Here is a 21504-nt window from a genome sequence, read left to right on the forward strand (position 1 = left end):
CTTTAAATATTCAACATTCTCACTTTATAGAGTGTCATCCATGGTTTTTTAAACAGTAAAGAATATCTTGTTTTGGCTCTATGAAAAAGAATTATTTTTCATAAATTAAAAAAAATGCCACTTCATTATTTTTAAATCTGCTAACTTCCATACATATGTAGTGATGTTAATTTAGTCTAAAATGAAATTACTACAATTAACAGCGTTAAAGAAGCCCAATAAAGAACCCAGAAAAAAATTTCCTTTCATAGAACCATAGGCATAATAAGAACTCCTTAATAGAACATTTCAGCTATGCATACCATAACTATACAGAACATGACAAAAATTACATAGGCAAAAAAAGTCTATGCTCTGTCAAAATTTGTCATCAATTCCACATATTAAGTCATCTGCATTTCACATATTTAGGATGTGTGACCTGTAATTCAATACATATAACACTAATATGCAACATACAATAACAATCACAATAATCCTCTCTACCACTCTCTCTCTCCTTTTTACTCTTTCAAACAAGAAATCCCAAATATCATTTTTTAAACTAAGAAGTAATAGGAAGCTTGAGAACAGAGGTTTTTTGTTTTTTGAGACAGGGTCTCACTATTACGCAGGCCGGTAAGTGCAGCAACACAATCATAGCTCACTGCAGCCTCAAAATCCTGGGCTCAGGTCATCCTCCTGTCTCTCTCTCCCAAAATTTTGGGATTACAGGCATAAACCATGGTGTTTGGTTGAGAACAGACTTTCTTCTTATTATTTTTTTCTTTTTTGTGACGGAGTCTTGCTCTGTTGCCCAGGCTGCAGTGCAATGGTGGGATCTCAGCTCACTGCAATCTCTGCCTCCCAGGTTCAAGTGATTCACCCACTTCGGCCTCCGAAGTTGCTGGGATTACAGGCGTGTGCCACCATGCCCAGCTAATTTTTGTATTTTAAGTAGAGACAGGGTTTCACCATGTTGGCCAGGCTGGTCTCAAAACTCCTGACCTCAGGTAATCTACCCGCCTCAGCCTCCCAAAGTGCTGGGATTACAGGTGTGAGCCACCATGCCTGACTGAGAATAGACTTTCAATAAGTCAAAAAAGTATCCCAAACAAACTGCCCTTAATCAGTTTTTGGACATGTGAAAAAAAGAACAAGTTAGACTGCTTAAGGTGGGTCTGAAAATAATTTCTCTTAAATGGAGTGCTCTCTATCTATATGCTAGCATTAGAGACTACTTTAGTTATTTATAATTACCCTCCATTCATTCTAAATCTATAAAAAGGAGTCCTTATGGACCGGGTGTGGTGGCTCACACCTGTAATCCAAGCACTTTGGAGGCCAAGGCGGGCGGATCACCTGAGGTTGGGAGTTCAAGAACAGCCTGACCAACATGGTGAAACCCTGTCTTAAAAAAAAAAAAAAAAAAGGAGTCCTTACTACTTTTTAAAGCGAGGGAAGCATGTTTAGAAATGCATTAATTACAAAATAACAAAACATGAATCAAAATGACGACATGCCTTAGAAAAATAAATTTTTAAAAAGAAATCATAAGCTCTCATAATTTCAAGTATACACTGGACAAAATGATTGGACAAACTAGTCAGAAATTTATATACAAAGTAGATAGATGCACCTAAGTTCAGTGGAGAGTTTTCCCAGGGTCCTTCTGAGATGCTTGATCTTCCTCCAGTAGAGGGAGCAAAATCACAATATTCAACTCATGTCACAAAAAAAGGGGAGATGAAGGGTTTGTGTCTTTTAAACATTTCTACATCTCTCTAGACATTTCAAAAACTGCTGAAATATTGTTCTGAAATAGAACTAAAGTAGCCAGACACAATGGCTCACACCTGTAATGCCAGCACTTTGGGAGGCCGAGGTGGGTGGATCACCTGAGTTCAGGAGTTTGACACCAGAGACCAGCCTAGCCAACACACTGAAATCCCATCTCTACTAAAAATACAAAAATTAGCTGGGTGTGGTGGCACACGCCTATAATCCCAGTTATTCAGGAGGTTGAGGCAGGAGAATCACTTGAACCTAGGAGGCAGAGGTTGTAGTGAGCCAAAATTGTGTCAGTGCAACTCCAGTCTGGGAGACAGAGTGAGACTCCTTCTCAAAAAAGAAAAAAAGAAATAAAACTAAAGTCAATCCAATGGGAAAGACAAAGATTTTATCTTTTTCAAATACTTCAAGGCTTTAAAATGAAAAACTGATCCCTACATATTTAATTTCAAGAACTATAGTATATTTCATTGCCCACTGAATCTCACAGGTAACCAACGTATTTAAATATTTTATGAATTAATTTAACCAGAGAATTTTTAAAAATATAAAATATTACATTAATTTTTTTATTATAAAAGTAATATGTTCATGACAACATTGTAGAAAAGAAAGAAAAGTTTAATTGCACTACCCTAAACCTATTTTCTTCTGATATTTTTTAAAATATGCATTTTCTTTTTTTCCTTAGAGACAAGGTCTGATTCTAATGCCTAGACTGGCAGTGGTGTAATCATGGCTTATCTCAGCCTGGAACTCCTGGGATCAAGCTATCTGCTCACCTCAGCCTCTTCAGTAGCTGGGACTACAGGAGTGTGCCATTATACCTGGTTAATTTTTTAAAAAATGTATTTATTGTAGAGATAGAGTATCATTATACTGCCCAGGCTGGTCTGGAATTCCTGGCCTCAAACAGTCCTCACACCTCAACCTCCCAAAGTGCTGGGATTACAGGCATAAGCTAACATAGCCCATATATGTATTTTCATACTACTATGAAAAAAAAGTATAATTAACAAAAACAGACTGGGCACAGTGTCTCACGCCTATAATCCCAGAACTTTGGGAGGCCAAGGCAAGTGGATTGGTTGAGTCCAGAAGCTCGAGATTAGCCTGGGCAACATGGCAAGACCACATCTCTACAAAAAATACAAAAATTAACCGGGCATGGTTGCATGTGCCTATAGTCCCAACTACCCAGGAGGCTGAGGCAAAAGGATCACCTGAGCCCAGAGAAGTTGAGGCTGCAGTGAACCCTGATGGTGCCACTGCACTCCAATCTGGGTGACAGAGTGAGACCCTGTCTCAATAAAACAAAAACAATTTATTAATTTCTTACTATGTGCTAGGCATAGTCTAAGCATGTTTACATATTATAAATCTATTAGTCCTTTCCAAGGTCCTATTAACTGGATCCTATTATTTCACATTTTAAACATGAGGAAAAAGAGATGCACAGAAATTATCTAAGTCAAAGTCATCCAACTAGTAACAGGACCCACGATTCTAAACCAGGTAGTCTGGTATCAGAGGCCACACTCTTAACCTTTCTTTATTGTGACCTTAATTTTGAATTCTGCTCTTTCTCCATCATTAACATATTCTCAATGCCAGTGTTCAATATCTTTTTAGTGCCTACAGTCTATCTAATATGATTACAATAATGAGCTATGCTTTTTTCAGTTGTCCCGTGTAAGTATATTAAGATAAATATCTTTGAGTACATCACTTCTGCTATGTTTGGGTTATCATAATGGAGAATTTTTATACTTTTTAATGTAGTATCAAATTGTTTTCAAAATATTTGTATCAATTAACAAAGCCATGTAAGTACCAATTTAACCATAAATTTGCCAACAGTAAGCATTAAGATTTAAAATATTTTTCTAATAGGTTAAAAATAAAGTCACACTCTAAATTGATTTTTTATTATTAAAGCTGCATATTATTCAGGTTTTGTTTACTAATTTAATTTCCTTTTTGTGAATTTCAGCTTATATGCTTTAGTTATCAACTGAGATCTTAAAAGTTTGCTAATCAATTTATAAAGTTTTTTATAGGAATATGAACTCAATGCCCACTGTATTTGCAATAAAAAATTCCCAGTCTGTTTTCTCCCTTGTAATTATGATTAAGTTGTTTTTGATAAAATAACTTTCTCTTAAAGGTATTCATAAACATTACAAAAGAAGGCTTTAACCTTATAATTTTCTAAATATAGAAGTTAATCTATTACTTTGAGCACATCAGTGAATCACTTTCAATAAGACTTCTAAAACAATGTAAACATATCAAAATATGTATGGTCACTTAATACGATTACTAAGCTTCAGAAATCTTGACTATGTTTCATATAAAATTAACCCAATGACTAACAGTCCACCCTACCCCCAAACCTCCAAAATAAAGGCAAAGAGCTACATACCTGTCGCTGTAAACAAAGGCGATTTCTGTCATGCAAATGCTGATGATTAGAAAACGATGAATGCCAACTCCGAGCCTGACTGTGCAACTGAGTCTGAGCCATATCAGAAGGCCGTGTTACAAGATGTGAAGTAAACTGCCGATCAAGGTCATGATCTAAAATGTGACTTGAATTTTCTTGTCCAAATGTTGACTCATCAAAGTGAGGAAGAAGACCCTCCTGAAGGAGGTCCTCGGGGTCAAGTCCTGTGAATGGCTCAGTTTGAGATTCCACTTGATGAAGTAAATTCTCTTCTAAAGATGAAAAGCCATTAGTTTCTACATGATCACTGAAATGGCCCATTTGAGTTCCTGAGTCAACAGGATCTGGGAAGTTCATGTGCACAGGAGATAATTTTGAATTGCTATAATTACCCTGAGGATGTGACGAATGCAACATTTGGAAATTATTTGAATTCAATGATGTATTGGGGTTTAGGATATGCTGAGTAGATTCTTGCTTGATTCCTCTATGAGGTGAAAAGGAATTAGTTCCAGGAAAATCAGATAAAGTCTGATTTGTATGATTAGGTACAAGAACTGCAGAGGACTGAAGTAGACTGTTTGGTGATATATGATTACTGGAAAAGGAATAATGTGAAGAAAACTGCTGTGAATTACTGACAGAACAAGAAGTCATATTTGGGGAAGGTCCATTAAAATTTCCTTCTTGATGATTGCTACACTTGAGGAAGTGTACTGAAGGATTTGACGATTGAGAAAATTGCTGCATTGAAAGAGACTGTTGTGAATTAGATGCATTAGTCATTTGTGGTGGGTGGTTAACGTTGACTCTATGTGGACCAGAAACATTCATAAAATTTTTAGACTGGCTAAGAGAATTCTGCCCTGGGTTGAGATTATTTCTGTTTTGCTGTGAGCGTAGTGAAGTGCACTGGGTTTGTTGTTCATTGGCCTGAAATAAGGCAAAGTCATGGTGTGCCACAAAGCTTTTACTTTGATGCATAGTGTGTGAATGTCCTTGTTGGTGAAAAGGAGATCCATTTTGATTTGAAATGCTAGTAGCTGTCTGATGGCCCCACATTGGACTGCCATCTGATACATCTGGAAATAAACCATTGGGTTGGTTTTGGGGGTGGATTGGAGAACAATTAAACTGAGAGTGTGGAGATAACACATGTTCAGCTGGGCTACCAAAAGATTGATTAACGTGGTGAAATTTCATTGAATCAAATTGATTTAACTGTTCAAAATCAGTCATCTTCTGATGTGTTGGAGTACCTTGAACATGGTTCAGTGAATCTATGTGCAACGGTTCAAATTCTGCACCCAAATTCAATTCATCAACTAGTGAAACAGGTCCTGGTTGTACAAATGCATCATCTGACAAACCTTCTAAGGTCTCACCAAAAAGATTGGCATCATCAAAAAAGTCCATCATTGGATCTGTCATCTTGAAAATTCTGTAACAATCTGGCTGTTCACTCCAGATGGAGTATATTCAGCTTCTCTATAGTAGATATAATTGGATCATTTCTGAAGATCATCAACTAATCCAAAACAGGTCAATATTCATTATTGCTCTAAATAATGACATGTCATGAAGCATCAGAATGCTAGAAAAAAAAAAAGAAAAACAATAAAAAGAAATTAAGTACTGATATATTTATGCTACAACATAGATGAACTTTGAAAACATTATGCTAAGAGAAAGAGGTCAGTTGCAAAAAAACCACATATTATATGATTCAATTTATATGTAATATCAAAAGTAGGCAAGAATATATATATAGAGAAAAAAGTGGTCAACTAGAGCTGGTGGCATAATGAGTGGGTAGAAGGACTAGTGATTGGTAAGTGCTAGCAACAGGTTATGGGATTTCCTTTGGGGGTAATGAAAATGTTCTAAAATTGGTTATGGCGATGGACAAACAACTCTGAATATGCTAAAAGTCACTAAATATAACTTAGATGGATGAATTGTATGGCATCTGAACTATATCTCAATAAAGCTACTTTAAGAATAAAATTGTATGAGTAAAATTATTTTGAAACTTCCAATTTTCTGTTATATCTTTTAGATAAGGAGGATCGCTTGGGCCCAGGAGTTTGAGACTAGCCCAGAAAACAAGTGTGACACCCATGTCAAAAAAAAATTTAAAAACTACCCGGTCATGGTGGTGTGTACCTGTAGTCTCAGCTACCTGGGAGGCTGAGGTGGGAGGACTGCTTGAGCCTGAGAAGTTGAGGCTGCAGTGAGCCATAATTGTGCCACTGGACTCCAGTCTAGGCAAGAGAGTGAGACACTGTTTTAAAAAAATAAATAAATAAATAAAATAATTTTATTAAACCTAATGACCAACTAATTTTACTTGACAAGTATTTGCAAGGTAGATTTTTCTCTGAAAAAATTAAGTAGATGAAGTTACTTTGGATAATTTAAGTTACAGTGGAAGTCTGTGTCTTCTCAAAGAAAATACAACTTTGAAACTTAGGACAATGTTAAAATAAGCTAGCAATGTAAGTAAAAATTATGCTCTGAAAAAATTTGAAAATAAGTAACTCTAGAATAGACATATTTTTAAATGACTCAAGAAAAAATTCTTTTTTTTTTTTTTTCCCCCTGAGCCGGAGTAAGCTATTGTGATCATTTTAATCAATGAAAATTTAAAACTTAGTAGTGATATTTGGTGAAGTTCTAAAATTCTTTAATTATTACTTACACTGTACATATTTACCAAAATGTTATGTATCTCCTTGATATTTAATAAAATCACTTTTAAAATCCAAAAAAAAAAAAAAAAAAAAAAACTTCGAAAACCAACTGAAATGATTTTTACTGACTCTCACAAACGATAACTCTATAACAGGGGTCCCAAAATCTCAGGCTGCGGAGTGCGTGGCCTATTAAGAACCAGGCTGCACTGCAGGAAGCGAGCCGCAGGCTGGCCAGCATTACTACCCGAGCTCAGCCTCCTGTCACATCAGTGGCAGCATTAGCTTCTTAAAGCAGCGCAAACCCCATTGTGAACTGCACATGTAAGTGATCTAGGTTGTGCTCCCTTATAACAATCTAATTAATGCCTGAGGTGGAACAGTTTCATCCTGAAATCATCTCCCCGAATCTATCCCCCAACGTCTCTACCCCTATCCACGAAACCAGTCCCTGGTGCCAAAAGGGTTGAGGACCACTTCTCTAGAAGATGCACAGTATCATCCACAAAGCTCCTTATTATTAGGGACCTGAAGAAATATAAAAACTAAAGAATCAACAAAAAACCCTCTGCCTATCCTACACACTTGATACAATGATTAAGTGATACAATGCATATTAAATGTTTTCCACATAAAAGTAAGATGTTGTTTTTATAATCAGTAATAATAGTGATGTTTGGTTTGAGGAAGAGTCAGCTTTAGAATGTCACAGCTCAGAAAATATTAGTAAAATATTAGTGAAATTTGAAAATTTAAATTTAGGATATCTAGAATTCTTACTTTATATAAAAAAATTAGGAAACCCAGATACTTTCTTCCCCAGTAATTCTTTCTTCTCTCTCCTGAGTCATCAATTTGTCCCATTCTCATCAGTCCACAAACAAGATGTTATTTCTCTCTTCTTCAAATATCTCCTCTCTTGATCTCATTTATTATCCTTTCAATTTCCTCCCCCTTCTTTATTCCTCTTTACAACAAAACTTGAGAAATCTGTCTTTAATTTATTTGTTGCCATTCTCTCTTGAAATTTAGTTTTATTCCCATCATCTCACCAAACTGAACTGAGGGCATATGGAACCTTCACATAACTAAATTCAAGGGTTATTTTTCACTCCTCATCTAACATTACCTATCAGCAGCATTTGCTGTAATTATCATGAAGTCCTCCTTGAAACGCTTACATTTATTTAATTGTTATATATGATATTCACTTGGTTTCTCTCCTACTTTTCTGAGTGTTCATTCTCATTCTCTTTTTACAGATTTCAACATACAAATGTTGGAGGACCCCAACCTCTTCTCTTTTCTAAATATACTCACTTCCAAGGTGATTTCATCCAATCTCAAGGCTTTAAATAAAATCTCTATATTGGCAATTCCCAAACTTGTATCTATTAATTATATATCTCTACCTTAAATCTAGACCCATATACCTAAACAAACTACTTGACTTCTCATCTTGGACACTTGATTGGAAACTAACAGCCTGCTATTTACCTTGCCCTATTTCAAAACAGCTGTGAGAGTGATCTCATTAAACTGCAAGTTATTTCAGGCCACTCCTCTGCTCACAAGCCTCCAATGACTCTTCAACTCACTCACATTAAAAACTGAAATCCTTACTATGACTTGTAAGCACAGCACTGTACTACCACCTGAACCAGCTCTCTGCCCTCATCTCTGGCATTTTCTCTCTTGCTCACCCCCTTGCTTCAGCCACAGTGGCCTTCTTAGGTCACGAAAAAGCCAAGCATGAGAGAGTGATGTCAGCAAAATGACAGAGTAGACAGCTCCAAACACCTGTGTCTCCACAAAAGCATCAAAAATAAGCAGGAAGTGTCAGAACCAACTTTACTGGAACTCTGAAAAACAGCCAAATATTTATAACAACCAAGAGAATGCTGAAAAGATAAAGGCAATGTAAAAAGAAAATACTTTTGGCATTCAAGGAAATCTGTATTAAAACACTGGCTAAACACAAACCTAAGTAATAGAGGCTTCAGTGACCTCAGACAACAACAAATATAGTCACTACATAAAACAGTTTGAAAAAGTGCCTAAATGAATGACTCCAGCCTTCAACAATCAAGAACAGCAAATGCTAAGGGAGGGGGAAAATCTTATTTCGGAAGTTAGCACATCACAGTATCAAATGGTCTGGTTTTCTCACACACACATGCACACACAAGTGCGTATGTGGTGCGCGTGCACGCGCGCACACACACACACACACACACACACACACACACACACACACACGTCCTCAAAGCATACAAAGAATAAGAAAGCCCATTCAAAAGAAGAAATAAGTTGACAGAAATTGTCCCTAAGAAAGTCCATTAGATTTGATGGTCAAAAAGTTGAAATCAAGTGTCTTAGATGTGATCAAAGAGCTTAAGGAAACTAAAGAGAACTGGGATGAGTATATCAGTATCAAACAAAATACTGTAAGTCAAAAAAGGTTACAAGAGGGCCTGGGAAATACAGCAAGACACCATTTCTACAAAAAAATTTTTTTTTTTAGTTAGCCGGTGTGATGGCGCACACCAGTAGTCCTAGCTACTGGGAGGCTGAGGCTGCAGGAGCTCCTGAGCCCGGAAGTTCAAGGTTACAGTGAACTATGATTGTGCCACTGCACTTTAGCCTGAAAAAAAAATGGCTGGGTGCAAGAGAGACAGAGAAAAAAGGTTATAAGAGACAAAGAAGGACATTACACACTGATGAAAGAGACTCAATCTATCAATGTGATATAACAATTATAAATATATATGCACCTAACGACAGACCCACAAAATTTATAAAGCAAAAACACACAGAATTGAAAGTAAAAACAAACAATTCTACAATACAGTTGAATAAAATAGTTGTAGAAAGTTCTACAATAGTTTGAGACTTAAATATCTCATTTTCAATAATGGATAGGTCAACCAGACAGAAAAATCAATACGAAAATAGGACTTGAACAACACTACAAACCAATTAGACCTAACATACATATAAAGAACACTCCACTCAACAATAGGAAAATATATATTCTTCCAGAGTGCAGATGAAACATTCTCCAAGACTGGCCATATGGTAGGCCACAAAACAATTCTTAAAACATTTTAAAATATTACTAGTATACAAAGTGTCCTCTCTGACTCCAATGGAATAAACCTAAACATCAATAACAGAAGCCAAATTAGAAAACTCACAAATATGTAAAAATTAAACAGCACACAATCAATGGGTCTAAGAAGAAATAATGAGAAAAATTAGAAAATATCTTTAGGCAAGTGAAAATGGAAACACAATATAGCAAAACTTATCAGATCCAGTGAAAGCAGTACTCTGAAGGAAATTTATACCTGTAAACAACTAGATTTTTTAAAGATGGATCTTAAATTAATAACCTAACTGTATCCCTAAGGAAAATGAAAAAGAAAAGCAAACTAAACCCAAAGATAGAAGAAGATAATAAAAAGGAAACCAACAGAATGCAAGAAAGTATTTGAAAATTATATATCTGATAAGGGCTTAATATCTGGAATTTTTAAAGAACTCCTACAACTCAAAAAACCCAATTAAAAATGAAAATGAAAAACCCAATTAAAAATGGAAAAAGAATTTCATTAAATGTTTCTCCAAAAAAGATATAGGAATGTCCAAGAAGGACATGAAGACACTCAACATCAGTCATTAGGGAAATACAAATAGAAATCACGATGAGATATCACTTCACACCTATTAGGAATGGTATAAAAAATAAAAAACAAGTGTTGGAGAAGATGTGAAGAAATTGGAACCCTCATATATTTGTGGTAGGAATGTAAATGTACAGCCACTGTGAATAATAGTTTCATAGTTCCTCAAAAAGTTAAATACACCAGACATGTACATGTGTGCCTGCAGTCCCATCTACTCAGGAGGCAGAGGCAGGAGGGCTGTTTGAGCCCATGAGGCCAAGATTGCAGTAGGCTATGATTGCGCCACTGCACTTCTGCCTGGGTGACAGAGACCCTGTCTCCAAAAACAAAACAAACAAAAAACTAATTAAATAAGCAAATATTTATTTATTTTTGGAGGCGGAGTCTCGTTCTGTCACTAAGACTGAAGTGCAGTGGCGTAATCTTGGCTCACTGCAACCTCCGCCTGCTGGATTCAAGCAATTCTCCTGCCTCAGTGTCCCGAGTAGCTGGGATTACAGGAGCCCACAACCATGCCCAGCTAATTTTTTTGTATATTAAGTAGACACAGGGTTTCACCATGTTGGCCAGCCTGATCTCAAACTCCTGACCTCAGGTGATCCACCCGCCTCAGCCTCCCAAAGTGCTGGGATTATAGGTATGAGCTACCGCATGCTGCCTAAATAAGCAAAACATAAAAAGTTAAACAGAGAATTACCTTATGACCCAGAAATTCCACTCCTAGGTACATATTATTCACCAAAAGCAATTGAAAATAGGGACTTAAACAGAGAACTTGTAAATGAACACTCACAGCAGCATTATTCACAATAGACAAAAACTGGAAACAATCCAAGTATCCATCAACAGATATTTATAATAGAATCTTAGTCGGCCATAAAAAGTAATAAATTTTGATACATGCTACAACATGGATGAACCCGAGGACACTATGTTCAGAGATACTAGCAGGCAGACACAAAGCAAATATTATGCGATTCCACTTACAGGAAGTATAGAGAATAGGCAAATTCATAGAGACAGACAGTACATAGAGGCTAGATTAGAGGTTATTGGGGCTAGCAGAAGGGGAGAACAGAAGTTATTTGGTAATGGGTACAGAGTTTTGAGGTGATAAAAAAATGGAAACGGGTAGTGATGATGGTTGTACAACATTATGAATGAAGTTGATGCCACTGCACTGTACACTGGACAGTTACAGTAGCACATTTTGTTATATGGATCTTATAATTAAAAACAAAAATATTGGCCGGGCGCGGTGGCTGAAGCCTGTAATCCCAGCACTGTGGGAGGCCGAGGCGGGTGGATCACGAGGTCAAGAGATCGAGACCATCCTGGTCAACATGGTGAAACCCCGTCTCTACTAAAAATACAAAACATTAGCTGGGCATGGTGGCACGTGCCTGTAATCCCAGCTACTCAGGAGGCTGAGGCAGGAGAATTGCCTGAACCCAGGAGGCGGAGGTTGCGGTGAGCCGAGATCGCGCCAAAATATTAATGACAAAAAAAAAGCCAGAAATGTACCTTCCTCAAGGACTTTGTATTTACTGTTTCCGTAGCTCAATGCACCATTCCTTCATTACAGTAAGTTCTTTTCTCAAAAGTGACTTTCCTAGCGAGGCCTTTCCTGATCACCCTTTCTAAAATGTCATTATTTCCCCTCCAATGCTTCACACTCCCTCTTCCTTGTTTTATTTTTCCGACTTAGTACTAGCTAACATTCTATAGTTTACATACTATCTTAAAACCTATACCCCCCACAAAATTTAAGTCAATAATTTTTATGGGCTATATCCTTATATCTACTAAATAGTAGCACATAATATCAGAAATTAAATATTTATTCATGAAAATGACAAAGTTTTTTCTTGGGGGAGAGGGAATGCTATATAAGGCAGAAACTGGGTTTTAAAAATTTTTTTGTGAAACTTTAAAAAAAAATAGCAACAGTGGTTATTTGGACATTGAGTTTACGGCCCATTAAAAAACCTTTTATAATGTGGTAAAATACACATAGCAAAAGTGACCATCCTTTTTTTTTTTTTTTTTTTGAGGCAGTCTCACTTTCCCCCAGGCTGGAGTGCAGTGGTGCAATCTCACCTCACTGCAACCTCTGCCTCCTAGGCTTAAGAGATTCTCGTGCCTCAGCTTCCCAAGTAGCTGGGATTATAGGCATGTGTCAGCACATCTGACTAATTTTTGCATTTTTAGTAGAGATGGGCTTTTGCCATGTTGGCCAGGCTGGTCTCTCCTGGCCTCAAGTGATCCCCCCTGCCTCAGCCTCCTGATGTGCTGGGATTACAGGTATGAGCCACTGCACTCAGCCCATCCTAACCATTTTTAAGAATACAGTTCAGTAGTGTTAAGTATATTCTCATTGTTGTTCACCAATCTCTAGAACTTTTAAATCTTATAAAATTTTAACTCTATACCTATTACTCACCATTTCTCTTAACCCTTCCTCCAGGCTATCACCATCTACTGTCATTTCAATGAATATGACAACTCTAGGCAATTCTTATGAGTACAATCATACAGGATTTGTCTTTTCGTGACTGGCCCATTTCACTTAGCATAATGTCCTTAAGGTCCTTCCATGCTGCAGCATGTGTCAGAATATCTTTTCTTTTTAAGGCTAATACTTTTTTATATGTATATTATGGCCCATGTTTGATTGTTCTTTCATGAAGATGAAACACGCTCTGCTATAGATTCTAGGCGTTGGTAGTATACTTAACTATTTTAAATGAGGTAGAGTACAAGATGTCTGAATAGCAAATCCCAAACAGTGACCCAATTTTTTTTTTTTAGATGGAGTTTCACTCTTGTGACCAGGCTGGAGTGCAATGGTGCAATCTTGACTCAATGCAACCTCTGCCTCTCAGGTTCAAGCGATTCTCCTGTCTCACCTGGCCTCCTAAGTAGCTGGGATTACAGGTGCCTACCACCACGCTCAGCTAATTTTGTATTTTTAGTAGAGACAGGGTTTTGCCATGTTGGCCAGGCTGGTCTCGAACTCCTGACCTCAAGTGATTCACGGCCTCAGCCTCCTAAAGTGCTGGGATTACAGGTGTGAGCCACTGTGCCTGGTCTGCTTAGAAAACTTCTAACCAAAGTATTCTTAAAGTAATTCTTTTATATGGGCATCTAACGCGTCTTTGCTTAATTGACTTAATCATGACTTCAAAGCCTAAACAGACTTTTTGAGACAATATCTCGCTTTGTTGCCCAGGCTGGAGTACAGTGGTATGATCATAGCTCACTGCAGCCTCGACTTCCTGAACTCAAGTGAACCTCCCAGTAGCTAAGACTACAGGCGTGTGCCATCATTTTAAAAAATATTTTAAAAAATATTTTGTAGGCTGGGCGTGGTGGCTCATGCCTGTAATCCCAGCACTTTGGGAGGTTGAGGCAGGCAGATCATGAGGTCAGGAGTTCAAGACCAGCTTGGCCAACATAGTCAAACCCTGTCTCTACTACTAAAAATATAAAAATTAGCCAGGCATGATGGTGCACACATGTAGTCCCAGCTACTTGGGAAGCTAAGGCAGGAGAATCGCTTGAACCTGGGACGTGGAGGTTGTAGTGAGCTGAGATCACTCCACTGCACTCCAGCCTGGGCAACAGAGTGAGACTCCATATATATATTTTGTAGACAAGGTCTCACTCTGTTGCGCAGGACACAACAGACATTTTTAAAGTAGGACAAAATGTTCCAAGAGATAAATTTTATTACCCCAAAGTATAAATTAAAACTTATTAGAATTGTTGTTTTCTTATCAGGGACCAAATTCTAATCTCTGGTACTAACTGAATATATAACAACATATTCAACTCTGGCCCTCAGTTTTCTCATCAATGACAAGTTTTAAATGGATGCTTGTAAAGGTATCTTATACTTTTTACTTTCGGTTATTTTGTTTTCTTTAAAAAAAAAAAAAAAAAACTTCATAGACTTCCAAGAAAATAGTTAAAACACCACCACTACACTAATCAAAACAGATATAAGCTTCACAGGGAAGAAGCTTCATCCTGACTACAAAATAAATGAAAGAAGCTGTGAAGTAGTAAGCTCTAAAATAAAAATAAAAGCTCTAAATCTAAAAATAAAAACTTACCTGAGATTTAATTTAAATTTTAATTTAAAAAAGATATTTTTTCTCCCACTTCAGGAGATCATCCATAATGTTCTAGGCCTAAAATCACTTTTAAAAAGAAACAAAAAAAGTTTGGATCATGAGCAATAATTTAAAAAAATGTTTTTAAATGCTGAAAAAGGTCATTACATTAATTGTGGGAGTATCACTGCCCTCATTCTTTTACTTTTCAGGATATGACCTTTACATACAACATGAGTCCTAGCACAAATTAGAAGCTAAAAGAAAAATAAACCAACTTGTAATATTTACCCAGAAGTGTATCCTTCTAAATTATTTTCAGTAGCTAATTAGCAAATCCCTAGGTGTTCTATTAATGTAAAATATATAAAATCATTATAAAAGTCCACGTAAGGGGTTCTAACGCTATGTATTCCATGTGTACACTACTCTATTAAACTCCATCTGTAACTCTGCTCTACGTATGCTTAACATGTTTCTGATAACCTAACTGCATAACATCTGCGATAGTTTGAATATGTCCCCCAAAGTTCCAGTGTTGGAAACCAGTCCTTAAAGCAACAGTGCTTCGAGGTGGGGCCTAAGAGGTGATTAGGTCATGAGGCCTCTGCCCTCATGAATGGATTAATGTTATCATCTCAGGAATAGGTTAGTTATCAAGAGAGTGGGCTTGTTCCAAAAAAAAAAAAAAATCAAGTTCAATCACATCTTGCTCTCTTGCCCCTCTGCCTTCTACTATGGATGATGGAGTAAGAAGACCTTGCATCAGAGGGCCTTCTTGTGAATGTCTGTAAGGTTCTTATACTAGATGTAGGCCTCTTGGCCTTGGACTTCCCAGCCTCCAAAACTGTAATGTCTTTTCTCTATAAATTAACCAGTCTGTGGTATTCCGTTATAGCAACACAAAATAGACTAAGACAATATTTGACTGTTTAATTAGGAAATAAATTCCATTCACCAATCAATTAGACAAACATCTGGCAAACATGAGCCAGTCATGGCACAGCTAAAGGAGCTTAGGTGTGAGTTCAAATTCTAACTGCTAGTTCTAAGCTGTGTAACCTTGAGTGGTTCTTAAAATCTCTGAGTCTAAGCTGGGCACAGTGGCTCATGCCTGTAATCCCAGCTCTTTGAGAGGCTGAGGTGGGAGAATTGCTGGAGGCCAGAAGTTTGAGATCAGCCTGGGCAACACAGTCCCATCTCTACAAAAAACAAACAAGCCTCAGTCTATTTCCTCATTGGACCATCTACGTCACAGGGTTTGGAAAGGCTGCAAAGTTCGGAAAGAAAATATTCAGGTTAGGCGCAGTGGCTCACGCCTATAATCCAGCACTCTGGGAAGGCAAGGCAGGCAGATCTCTTGATCCCACAAGTTTGAGATCAGCCTGGGTGACACAATGAAACTCCATCTCAAAAAGGAAAAACCATATATATCCAAAGTCCTAAAACATAGTAAGTATTCAAAAATTATTTATTTCCCTCTCATCAACCTTTAGAACTAAAAACATAGATCAATTGTTGACTTGCTGAAATATTATCAAGATCTAAGCCTGTTATATCTAATTGTATTGAATGTATTTTCATTTAAAAATTTTAAAAAATTTTATACAAATCAACAATATCATATGATACCTAATTTTATCTTCAAATTTAAATATATACTTGCTATTTTATTCCTTTCCTAAAGTTATTAATGCCCTTCCACTCTTATTTGCTACTCTCATAGGTAATCTATGTTTCCACTACATTGAAATGTTGCCGGAATTCAAGAAACTTTCTTATACTTTCATTAATATGTTCTCTATGCCTACAACATCACCCCTTCCACTAGCCTTCCTCTTAACAAAGTAATGTCTTCATGATTAAACTCAGGTACCATCTTTGGGAAACCTTTACACACTCAAACACTTCAAGCTACCATACAGTCATTTTTTTTTTGTATTCCATATTTTACATGCTATTTTATCATTCTTGGTCTACATGTCTGTTTTCCCTAATAAACAAGATGAGTGCAGAGGTTGGTTCTTACTCATCTTTGTATCCTTAATATCTACTAATTTAATTCCTGTCACAGTTAATAATCATATGCTTTCAGGAATTCAATAATGCCATGACATAAAAAAATAACTAAACTCCTTAATCCTTACATTATTCTAAAAGCTAAGATTCAAAAGCATTCTTTTAAGCAACAACATATCATTTTTATGACTTTAAGAATGCCCCCACTGAACTATACATTTAAAAAGAGTTAAAATTATTAACTTTGTTATGGATAGTTTTACAAGTTTTTTAAAGCCTCAGTAATCCAATTTAAACTTTAATTCCCATGTATCCCTCAGTGAAAGAACCCTACTTTCATCAAAAAGGAATTCTACAAGGGATCCTATATAGTAGTTTTACAGGCTCTAGAAACAGAATGGCAAGGCTGGAATCCTGGCTTCATCACTTACCAGCTATGTAATCCTAGGCATGACAATCATTTTGAAGCTCAGTTTCTTCATCTGTAAATGGGGGTTATAACAGCACTGATCTCAAAAAATTATTGTAAAATAATACACATAAAGCACTGTGTAAACACTCTGTGTTTTCAAATTGGGCTTCTTGGAGGACTGGGTAATCTTTAACCACCCAAAGTAAGAGAGGCCTTAGGCCTTCCTTCCCATTTCCTCCCAATAATATCTCATCCGGAATATTTTGCTTTTATTTTACAAATTGAACTTTCATATAGGATTTTTAAAAAACAAATCTTTGGTTTAAAATAACTGAAAAGGACAAAGCTAAATGGCACTCATCTAATGCTTACTCATCTTCCTCTGCAGATAGCCATTTACCAAATTCAATTATTTACTTTGTTGGCATTCCCACTTAATTTAGTCTTGCTTTACATGTCACAGAAAGGAAAACTCTTAAAAACATAATCTCCACTTTGGGATTCCAAGGCTGGAGAATTACTTCAGCCTAGGAGTTCAAGACCAGCCTGGGCAACATAGCAAGACCCAGTCTTTCCAAAACATTTAAAAAATATTAGCAAAGTGTGTTGGCACATGCCTGTGGTCCCATCTCTTGGGAGGCTGAGGTAAAAGGATCGTTTGAGCTCAGGAAGTTGAGGATGAAGTGAGCTATGATCAGTGTTACTGCACTCCAGCATAGGCAATAAGCGAGACTCTGTCTCAGACAAATAGAATCTCATCTCTAATCATGATAAAAACTGATTAAGGGTAACTAATTGAGGGTAACTGACTGAGGGTAACTGATTGAGGCTGATACGGAAAACAGATGACAAATTTCCCAGTTGCCACAGGGTCAGGTCAAATTGTTTAATTGAAGTGGTCCTGAACATTACACCCAAACAAAATCAAGTCTAAATATTTCCTTTTTCTTTTTTTGAGACAGAGTTGTGCTCTGTCACCCAGGCTGGAGTGCAGTGGCATGATCTCAGCTCACTGCAACCTCCACCTCGTGGGTTCCAGCGATTCTCCTGCCTCAGCCACCCAAGTAGCTGGGATTACAGGTGTGTGCCATGACATCTGGCTAATTTTTTGTATTTTTAGTAGACATGGGGTTTCGCCATGTTGGCCAGGCTGGTCTGCAACTCCTGGCCTCAAGTGATCGGCCTGCCTCAGCCTCCCAAAATGCCTGGATTATAGGCGTGAGCCACCACACCGGGCCCAATTATTTATTCTAATGCTAAATTTCAATTAATATTAAAAGTAGAAAATTGACTTAAATGCAGAATTTTTTTTTCTTTTTTCTTTTTTGAGACAGGTTCTTGCAGTTGCCCAGGCTGGAGTGCAGTGGTCAATCTCAGTTCACTGCAACCTCCACCTCATGGGCTCAAGCGATCCTCCCACCTCAGCCTCACAAGTAGCTAGAACCACAGGTACGTACCACCACATCTGGCTAATTTTTGTATTTTTTTGTAAAACAGTGGTTTTGTCATGTTGCCCAGGCTGGTGTGGAACCCCTGGGGTCAAGTAATCCACCCACCTCAGCCTCCCAAAGTGCTGGGATTACAGGTGTGAGCCACTACATCGGCTAAATACATTATTTTCAAAGGCTTTAAATAGAAAAGTTGAACATTGAGACTCAGGTTGATTATCATTACCACCTACTTTGCAGAGTTGTCACAGGATTTTGAAAGACTATGCTCAAAATACATAAGTGCTTAACTAAATGTGGCTTTCCCTCTCATGCCAGTTACCTCCAGCACCTCTTTTCTGCCTTTCCAAGAGCATACAGTCATTTAAACTTTCCCATGACCAATAGGCTTCTCCTGACCTCCTCAGATTCTTTTGCCTTAAATAATCTCCAATGCTGTTCTCTTATTACCTTCAACACTCTTATGACTTTTTTCATTCATTCAACCTACCATACTGTATCATCATCACCAATGTAATTTTATCTCCAGTCCTCGGTTCAATTAAATTAACATTTTCTGAATATTTATATTTGATATTTGTAGTATTTACATTACTAGCACCTTATTAATATAAGGTTAATATTAATTTATACACTTTACCTTCAGTGTGTCCCTTCCTTTGCCTTAGAAATTTTAAAATATATTCCTCTATGGTACTAGGCTACTTTACGTGACTTTATGTTCTCTCTCCTCAAGCCTTCAGTCCTAACTTCCCCATTCTTACATAAGGACAATTTGTTCTCTGAGGTTTTCCAGCTGAAATTCACTAAATAACCATCTTTTCAGAAGCAAGCACTATATCTCTCTTTTTTCTAGCTATTCTTAGAGAAGAAAAGATGGCTTTTTTCCTAAGATAAATCCTTTACCTCAAAAAACCGTTTCATCTAGCCTTTTGAAAAGACTTATACCCACCCACATCCCACCTCTCTAGGATCTTTAACTGCCCCTTTGCAATTGCCTGCTTCTCTTCTAATTTTGAGCATCAGCAGACCAATCTTCCCTATCTTAACAAAAATGTAAAAACAAAACCATCCTATTTCTATCCTTCCGTTCAATGCCAAATATTGAAAATAAGTGATCTACTGCCTCCATTTTCTAAATACCTATTTATGGGTTAACCTCTTGTACAGGTATTGATCGACTTACGACCTATGCAGCTTATGACCATTCGACTTTACGACCACAATCGCTAGCCACGACTGCTCCGCGTCTGGCAGCACAAACGTTGCCCAGCTGGGCGTATGACAGTGCGGACCAGCTTCTGGCAGCACTACCATCTCTGCGTGCATATAGCCTACTCAACTTAAGACCAAATCGTGTTACGACCGGTCTGTCGGAACCAATCGTGGTCGTAAGTCGAGCACTAGCTGTACTCTGTAGTTTGTCCCCACAAATCTGTATTTTCAAAGGTAACTATCAACCTCCTAGACAAATCAAAATGCTCTCTCAATCCATCTTTGACCACTGAAAAGTTATCATCACTAACCCAAGTGACAACAGGAGCTAAACACAAATGCTATCTTCTATATGAAGTTTCTAATTTTCTATGTGTCCCCATTTATTACAACCCACTTAGGCTTTGAGTGCTTTAAGAATCTTCTGAACTCAGTTCAATTAACCTCTTCATCTCCTAGAAATTAGCTTCTATGAAATCATACCTTGAATTTTCTTTCTTTTGGCTTTCCTTCCTGATTCATTTACATCTAGTAGTTTAATACTAGATTTAAGTTTCTATGTAGTTTAATACCAGATTTAAGTTTCTATGTAGTGATTTCATGTCTACCAAATCCACTTACAAGCATTTCAAATTCAATCATACTTGACACATCTACTTCACTACTATGTCCTCCAAATGTGATTTCACTCAAATCTTTGAGAAATTCAAATCCGCTTTTCTTAGTATACTATAAATTGTTTCTTTGAAATTTTTTTCTTACTAACGGTGTAAAGATATAAAACCCAATTTCCCACCACCTTAAGATCATTTAGCTTCTTAGTGCCCTTCTTGAAGTCTTCAACCTAAGGTATACTAAAAAAGTGATAGCTGCCAGGCGCGGTGGCATGTGTCTATGGTCCCAGCTACTCGGGAGGCTGAGGTGGGAGGATCACTTGGGCCCAGGAGTTCTGGGCCGCAGCCGGCTATGCCGATCGGGTGTCTGCACTAAGTTCGGCATCAATATAGTGACCTCCCGGACGCGGAGGAATACCAGGTTGCCTAAAGGCAGGTGAAGCGATCCAGGTCGGAAATGGAGCAGGTCAAAACTCCTGCAGTGGGATCGTGCCTGTGAATAGCCACCACACCCCAGCCTGGGCAACATAGCAAGACCCCATCTCTAGAATAAAAAAAAGTAATAGCTTAAGTCTCTACTTATGATGTATATCCCCTGTCAGCAGCCCAGGGAACTTTTCTATGAATCTCAAAAATAATAACAGATCTTTGTCATACTTTTCCCCACTCCTTCCCCAAGAACTTATTTCAAAGTATTTTGTGCATTCCACCTAATAGCTATCAAGTTCACTTTGATAAAGGTTTTCTTTTATTCTACATTGTTGAATAAGATTTAAGGTTTAGATATGTATTTTATCATTCTTCACATACCATACTCCTAAAGTGGTATACTGTGAATTCTATTTTAAAAACTAAACTTTTCTAAGAATCAAGAAAAGACAGTGTGTCTTGCCATTTATCTTCAAGATAATAATACTGTGTTCTGTTAGAATCTGCTGTAATCCAACAGGCACAACATGGGTACTCATTTTTGAACTAAAAATGTTTATATTTGTCATCTCATATTCCTTTGTACTGTATCTCATTTAGGCAGAAATAGCTATTCATCATCAAATACTCATCTTTAGAGATTAAAAAAGA

The 21504-nt window shown here is 37.2% G+C and overlaps 1 protein-coding gene across 11 annotated transcripts in view; it reads right to left on the reverse strand.

Annotated features, from left to right (window-relative positions):
• The window catches only part of CHD9 (chromodomain helicase DNA binding protein 9), a 272858-nt gene that overhangs the window by 170418 nt on the left and 80936 nt on the right, over positions 1–21504 (reverse strand). For 9 of the 11 annotated variants that reach the window (XR_005200569.1, XR_005200570.1, XM_017530098.2 and 6 more), the window contains exon 2: positions 4196–5810. Coding sequence is in view for 8 of the 11 variants with exons in the window: in XM_017530098.2 (XP_017385587.1) it covers positions 4196–5647 (1452 nt within the window). In the remaining 3 variants the exon portion in view is untranslated. Of the gene's footprint in view, positions 1–4195; positions 5811–6382; positions 6402–21504 lie in introns of those variants that run through there. The other 2 variants (XM_037739112.1, XM_037739115.1) reach the window with 2 other exon arrangements.

The sequence above is a fragment of the Cebus imitator genome, unplaced genomic scaffold (genome assembly GCF_001604975.1).
Source record: "Cebus imitator isolate Cc_AM_T3 unplaced genomic scaffold, Cebus_imitator-1.0 Scaffold63, whole genome shotgun sequence".
NCBI classification, from domain to species: domain Eukaryota; kingdom Metazoa; phylum Chordata; class Mammalia; order Primates; family Cebidae; genus Cebus; species Cebus imitator.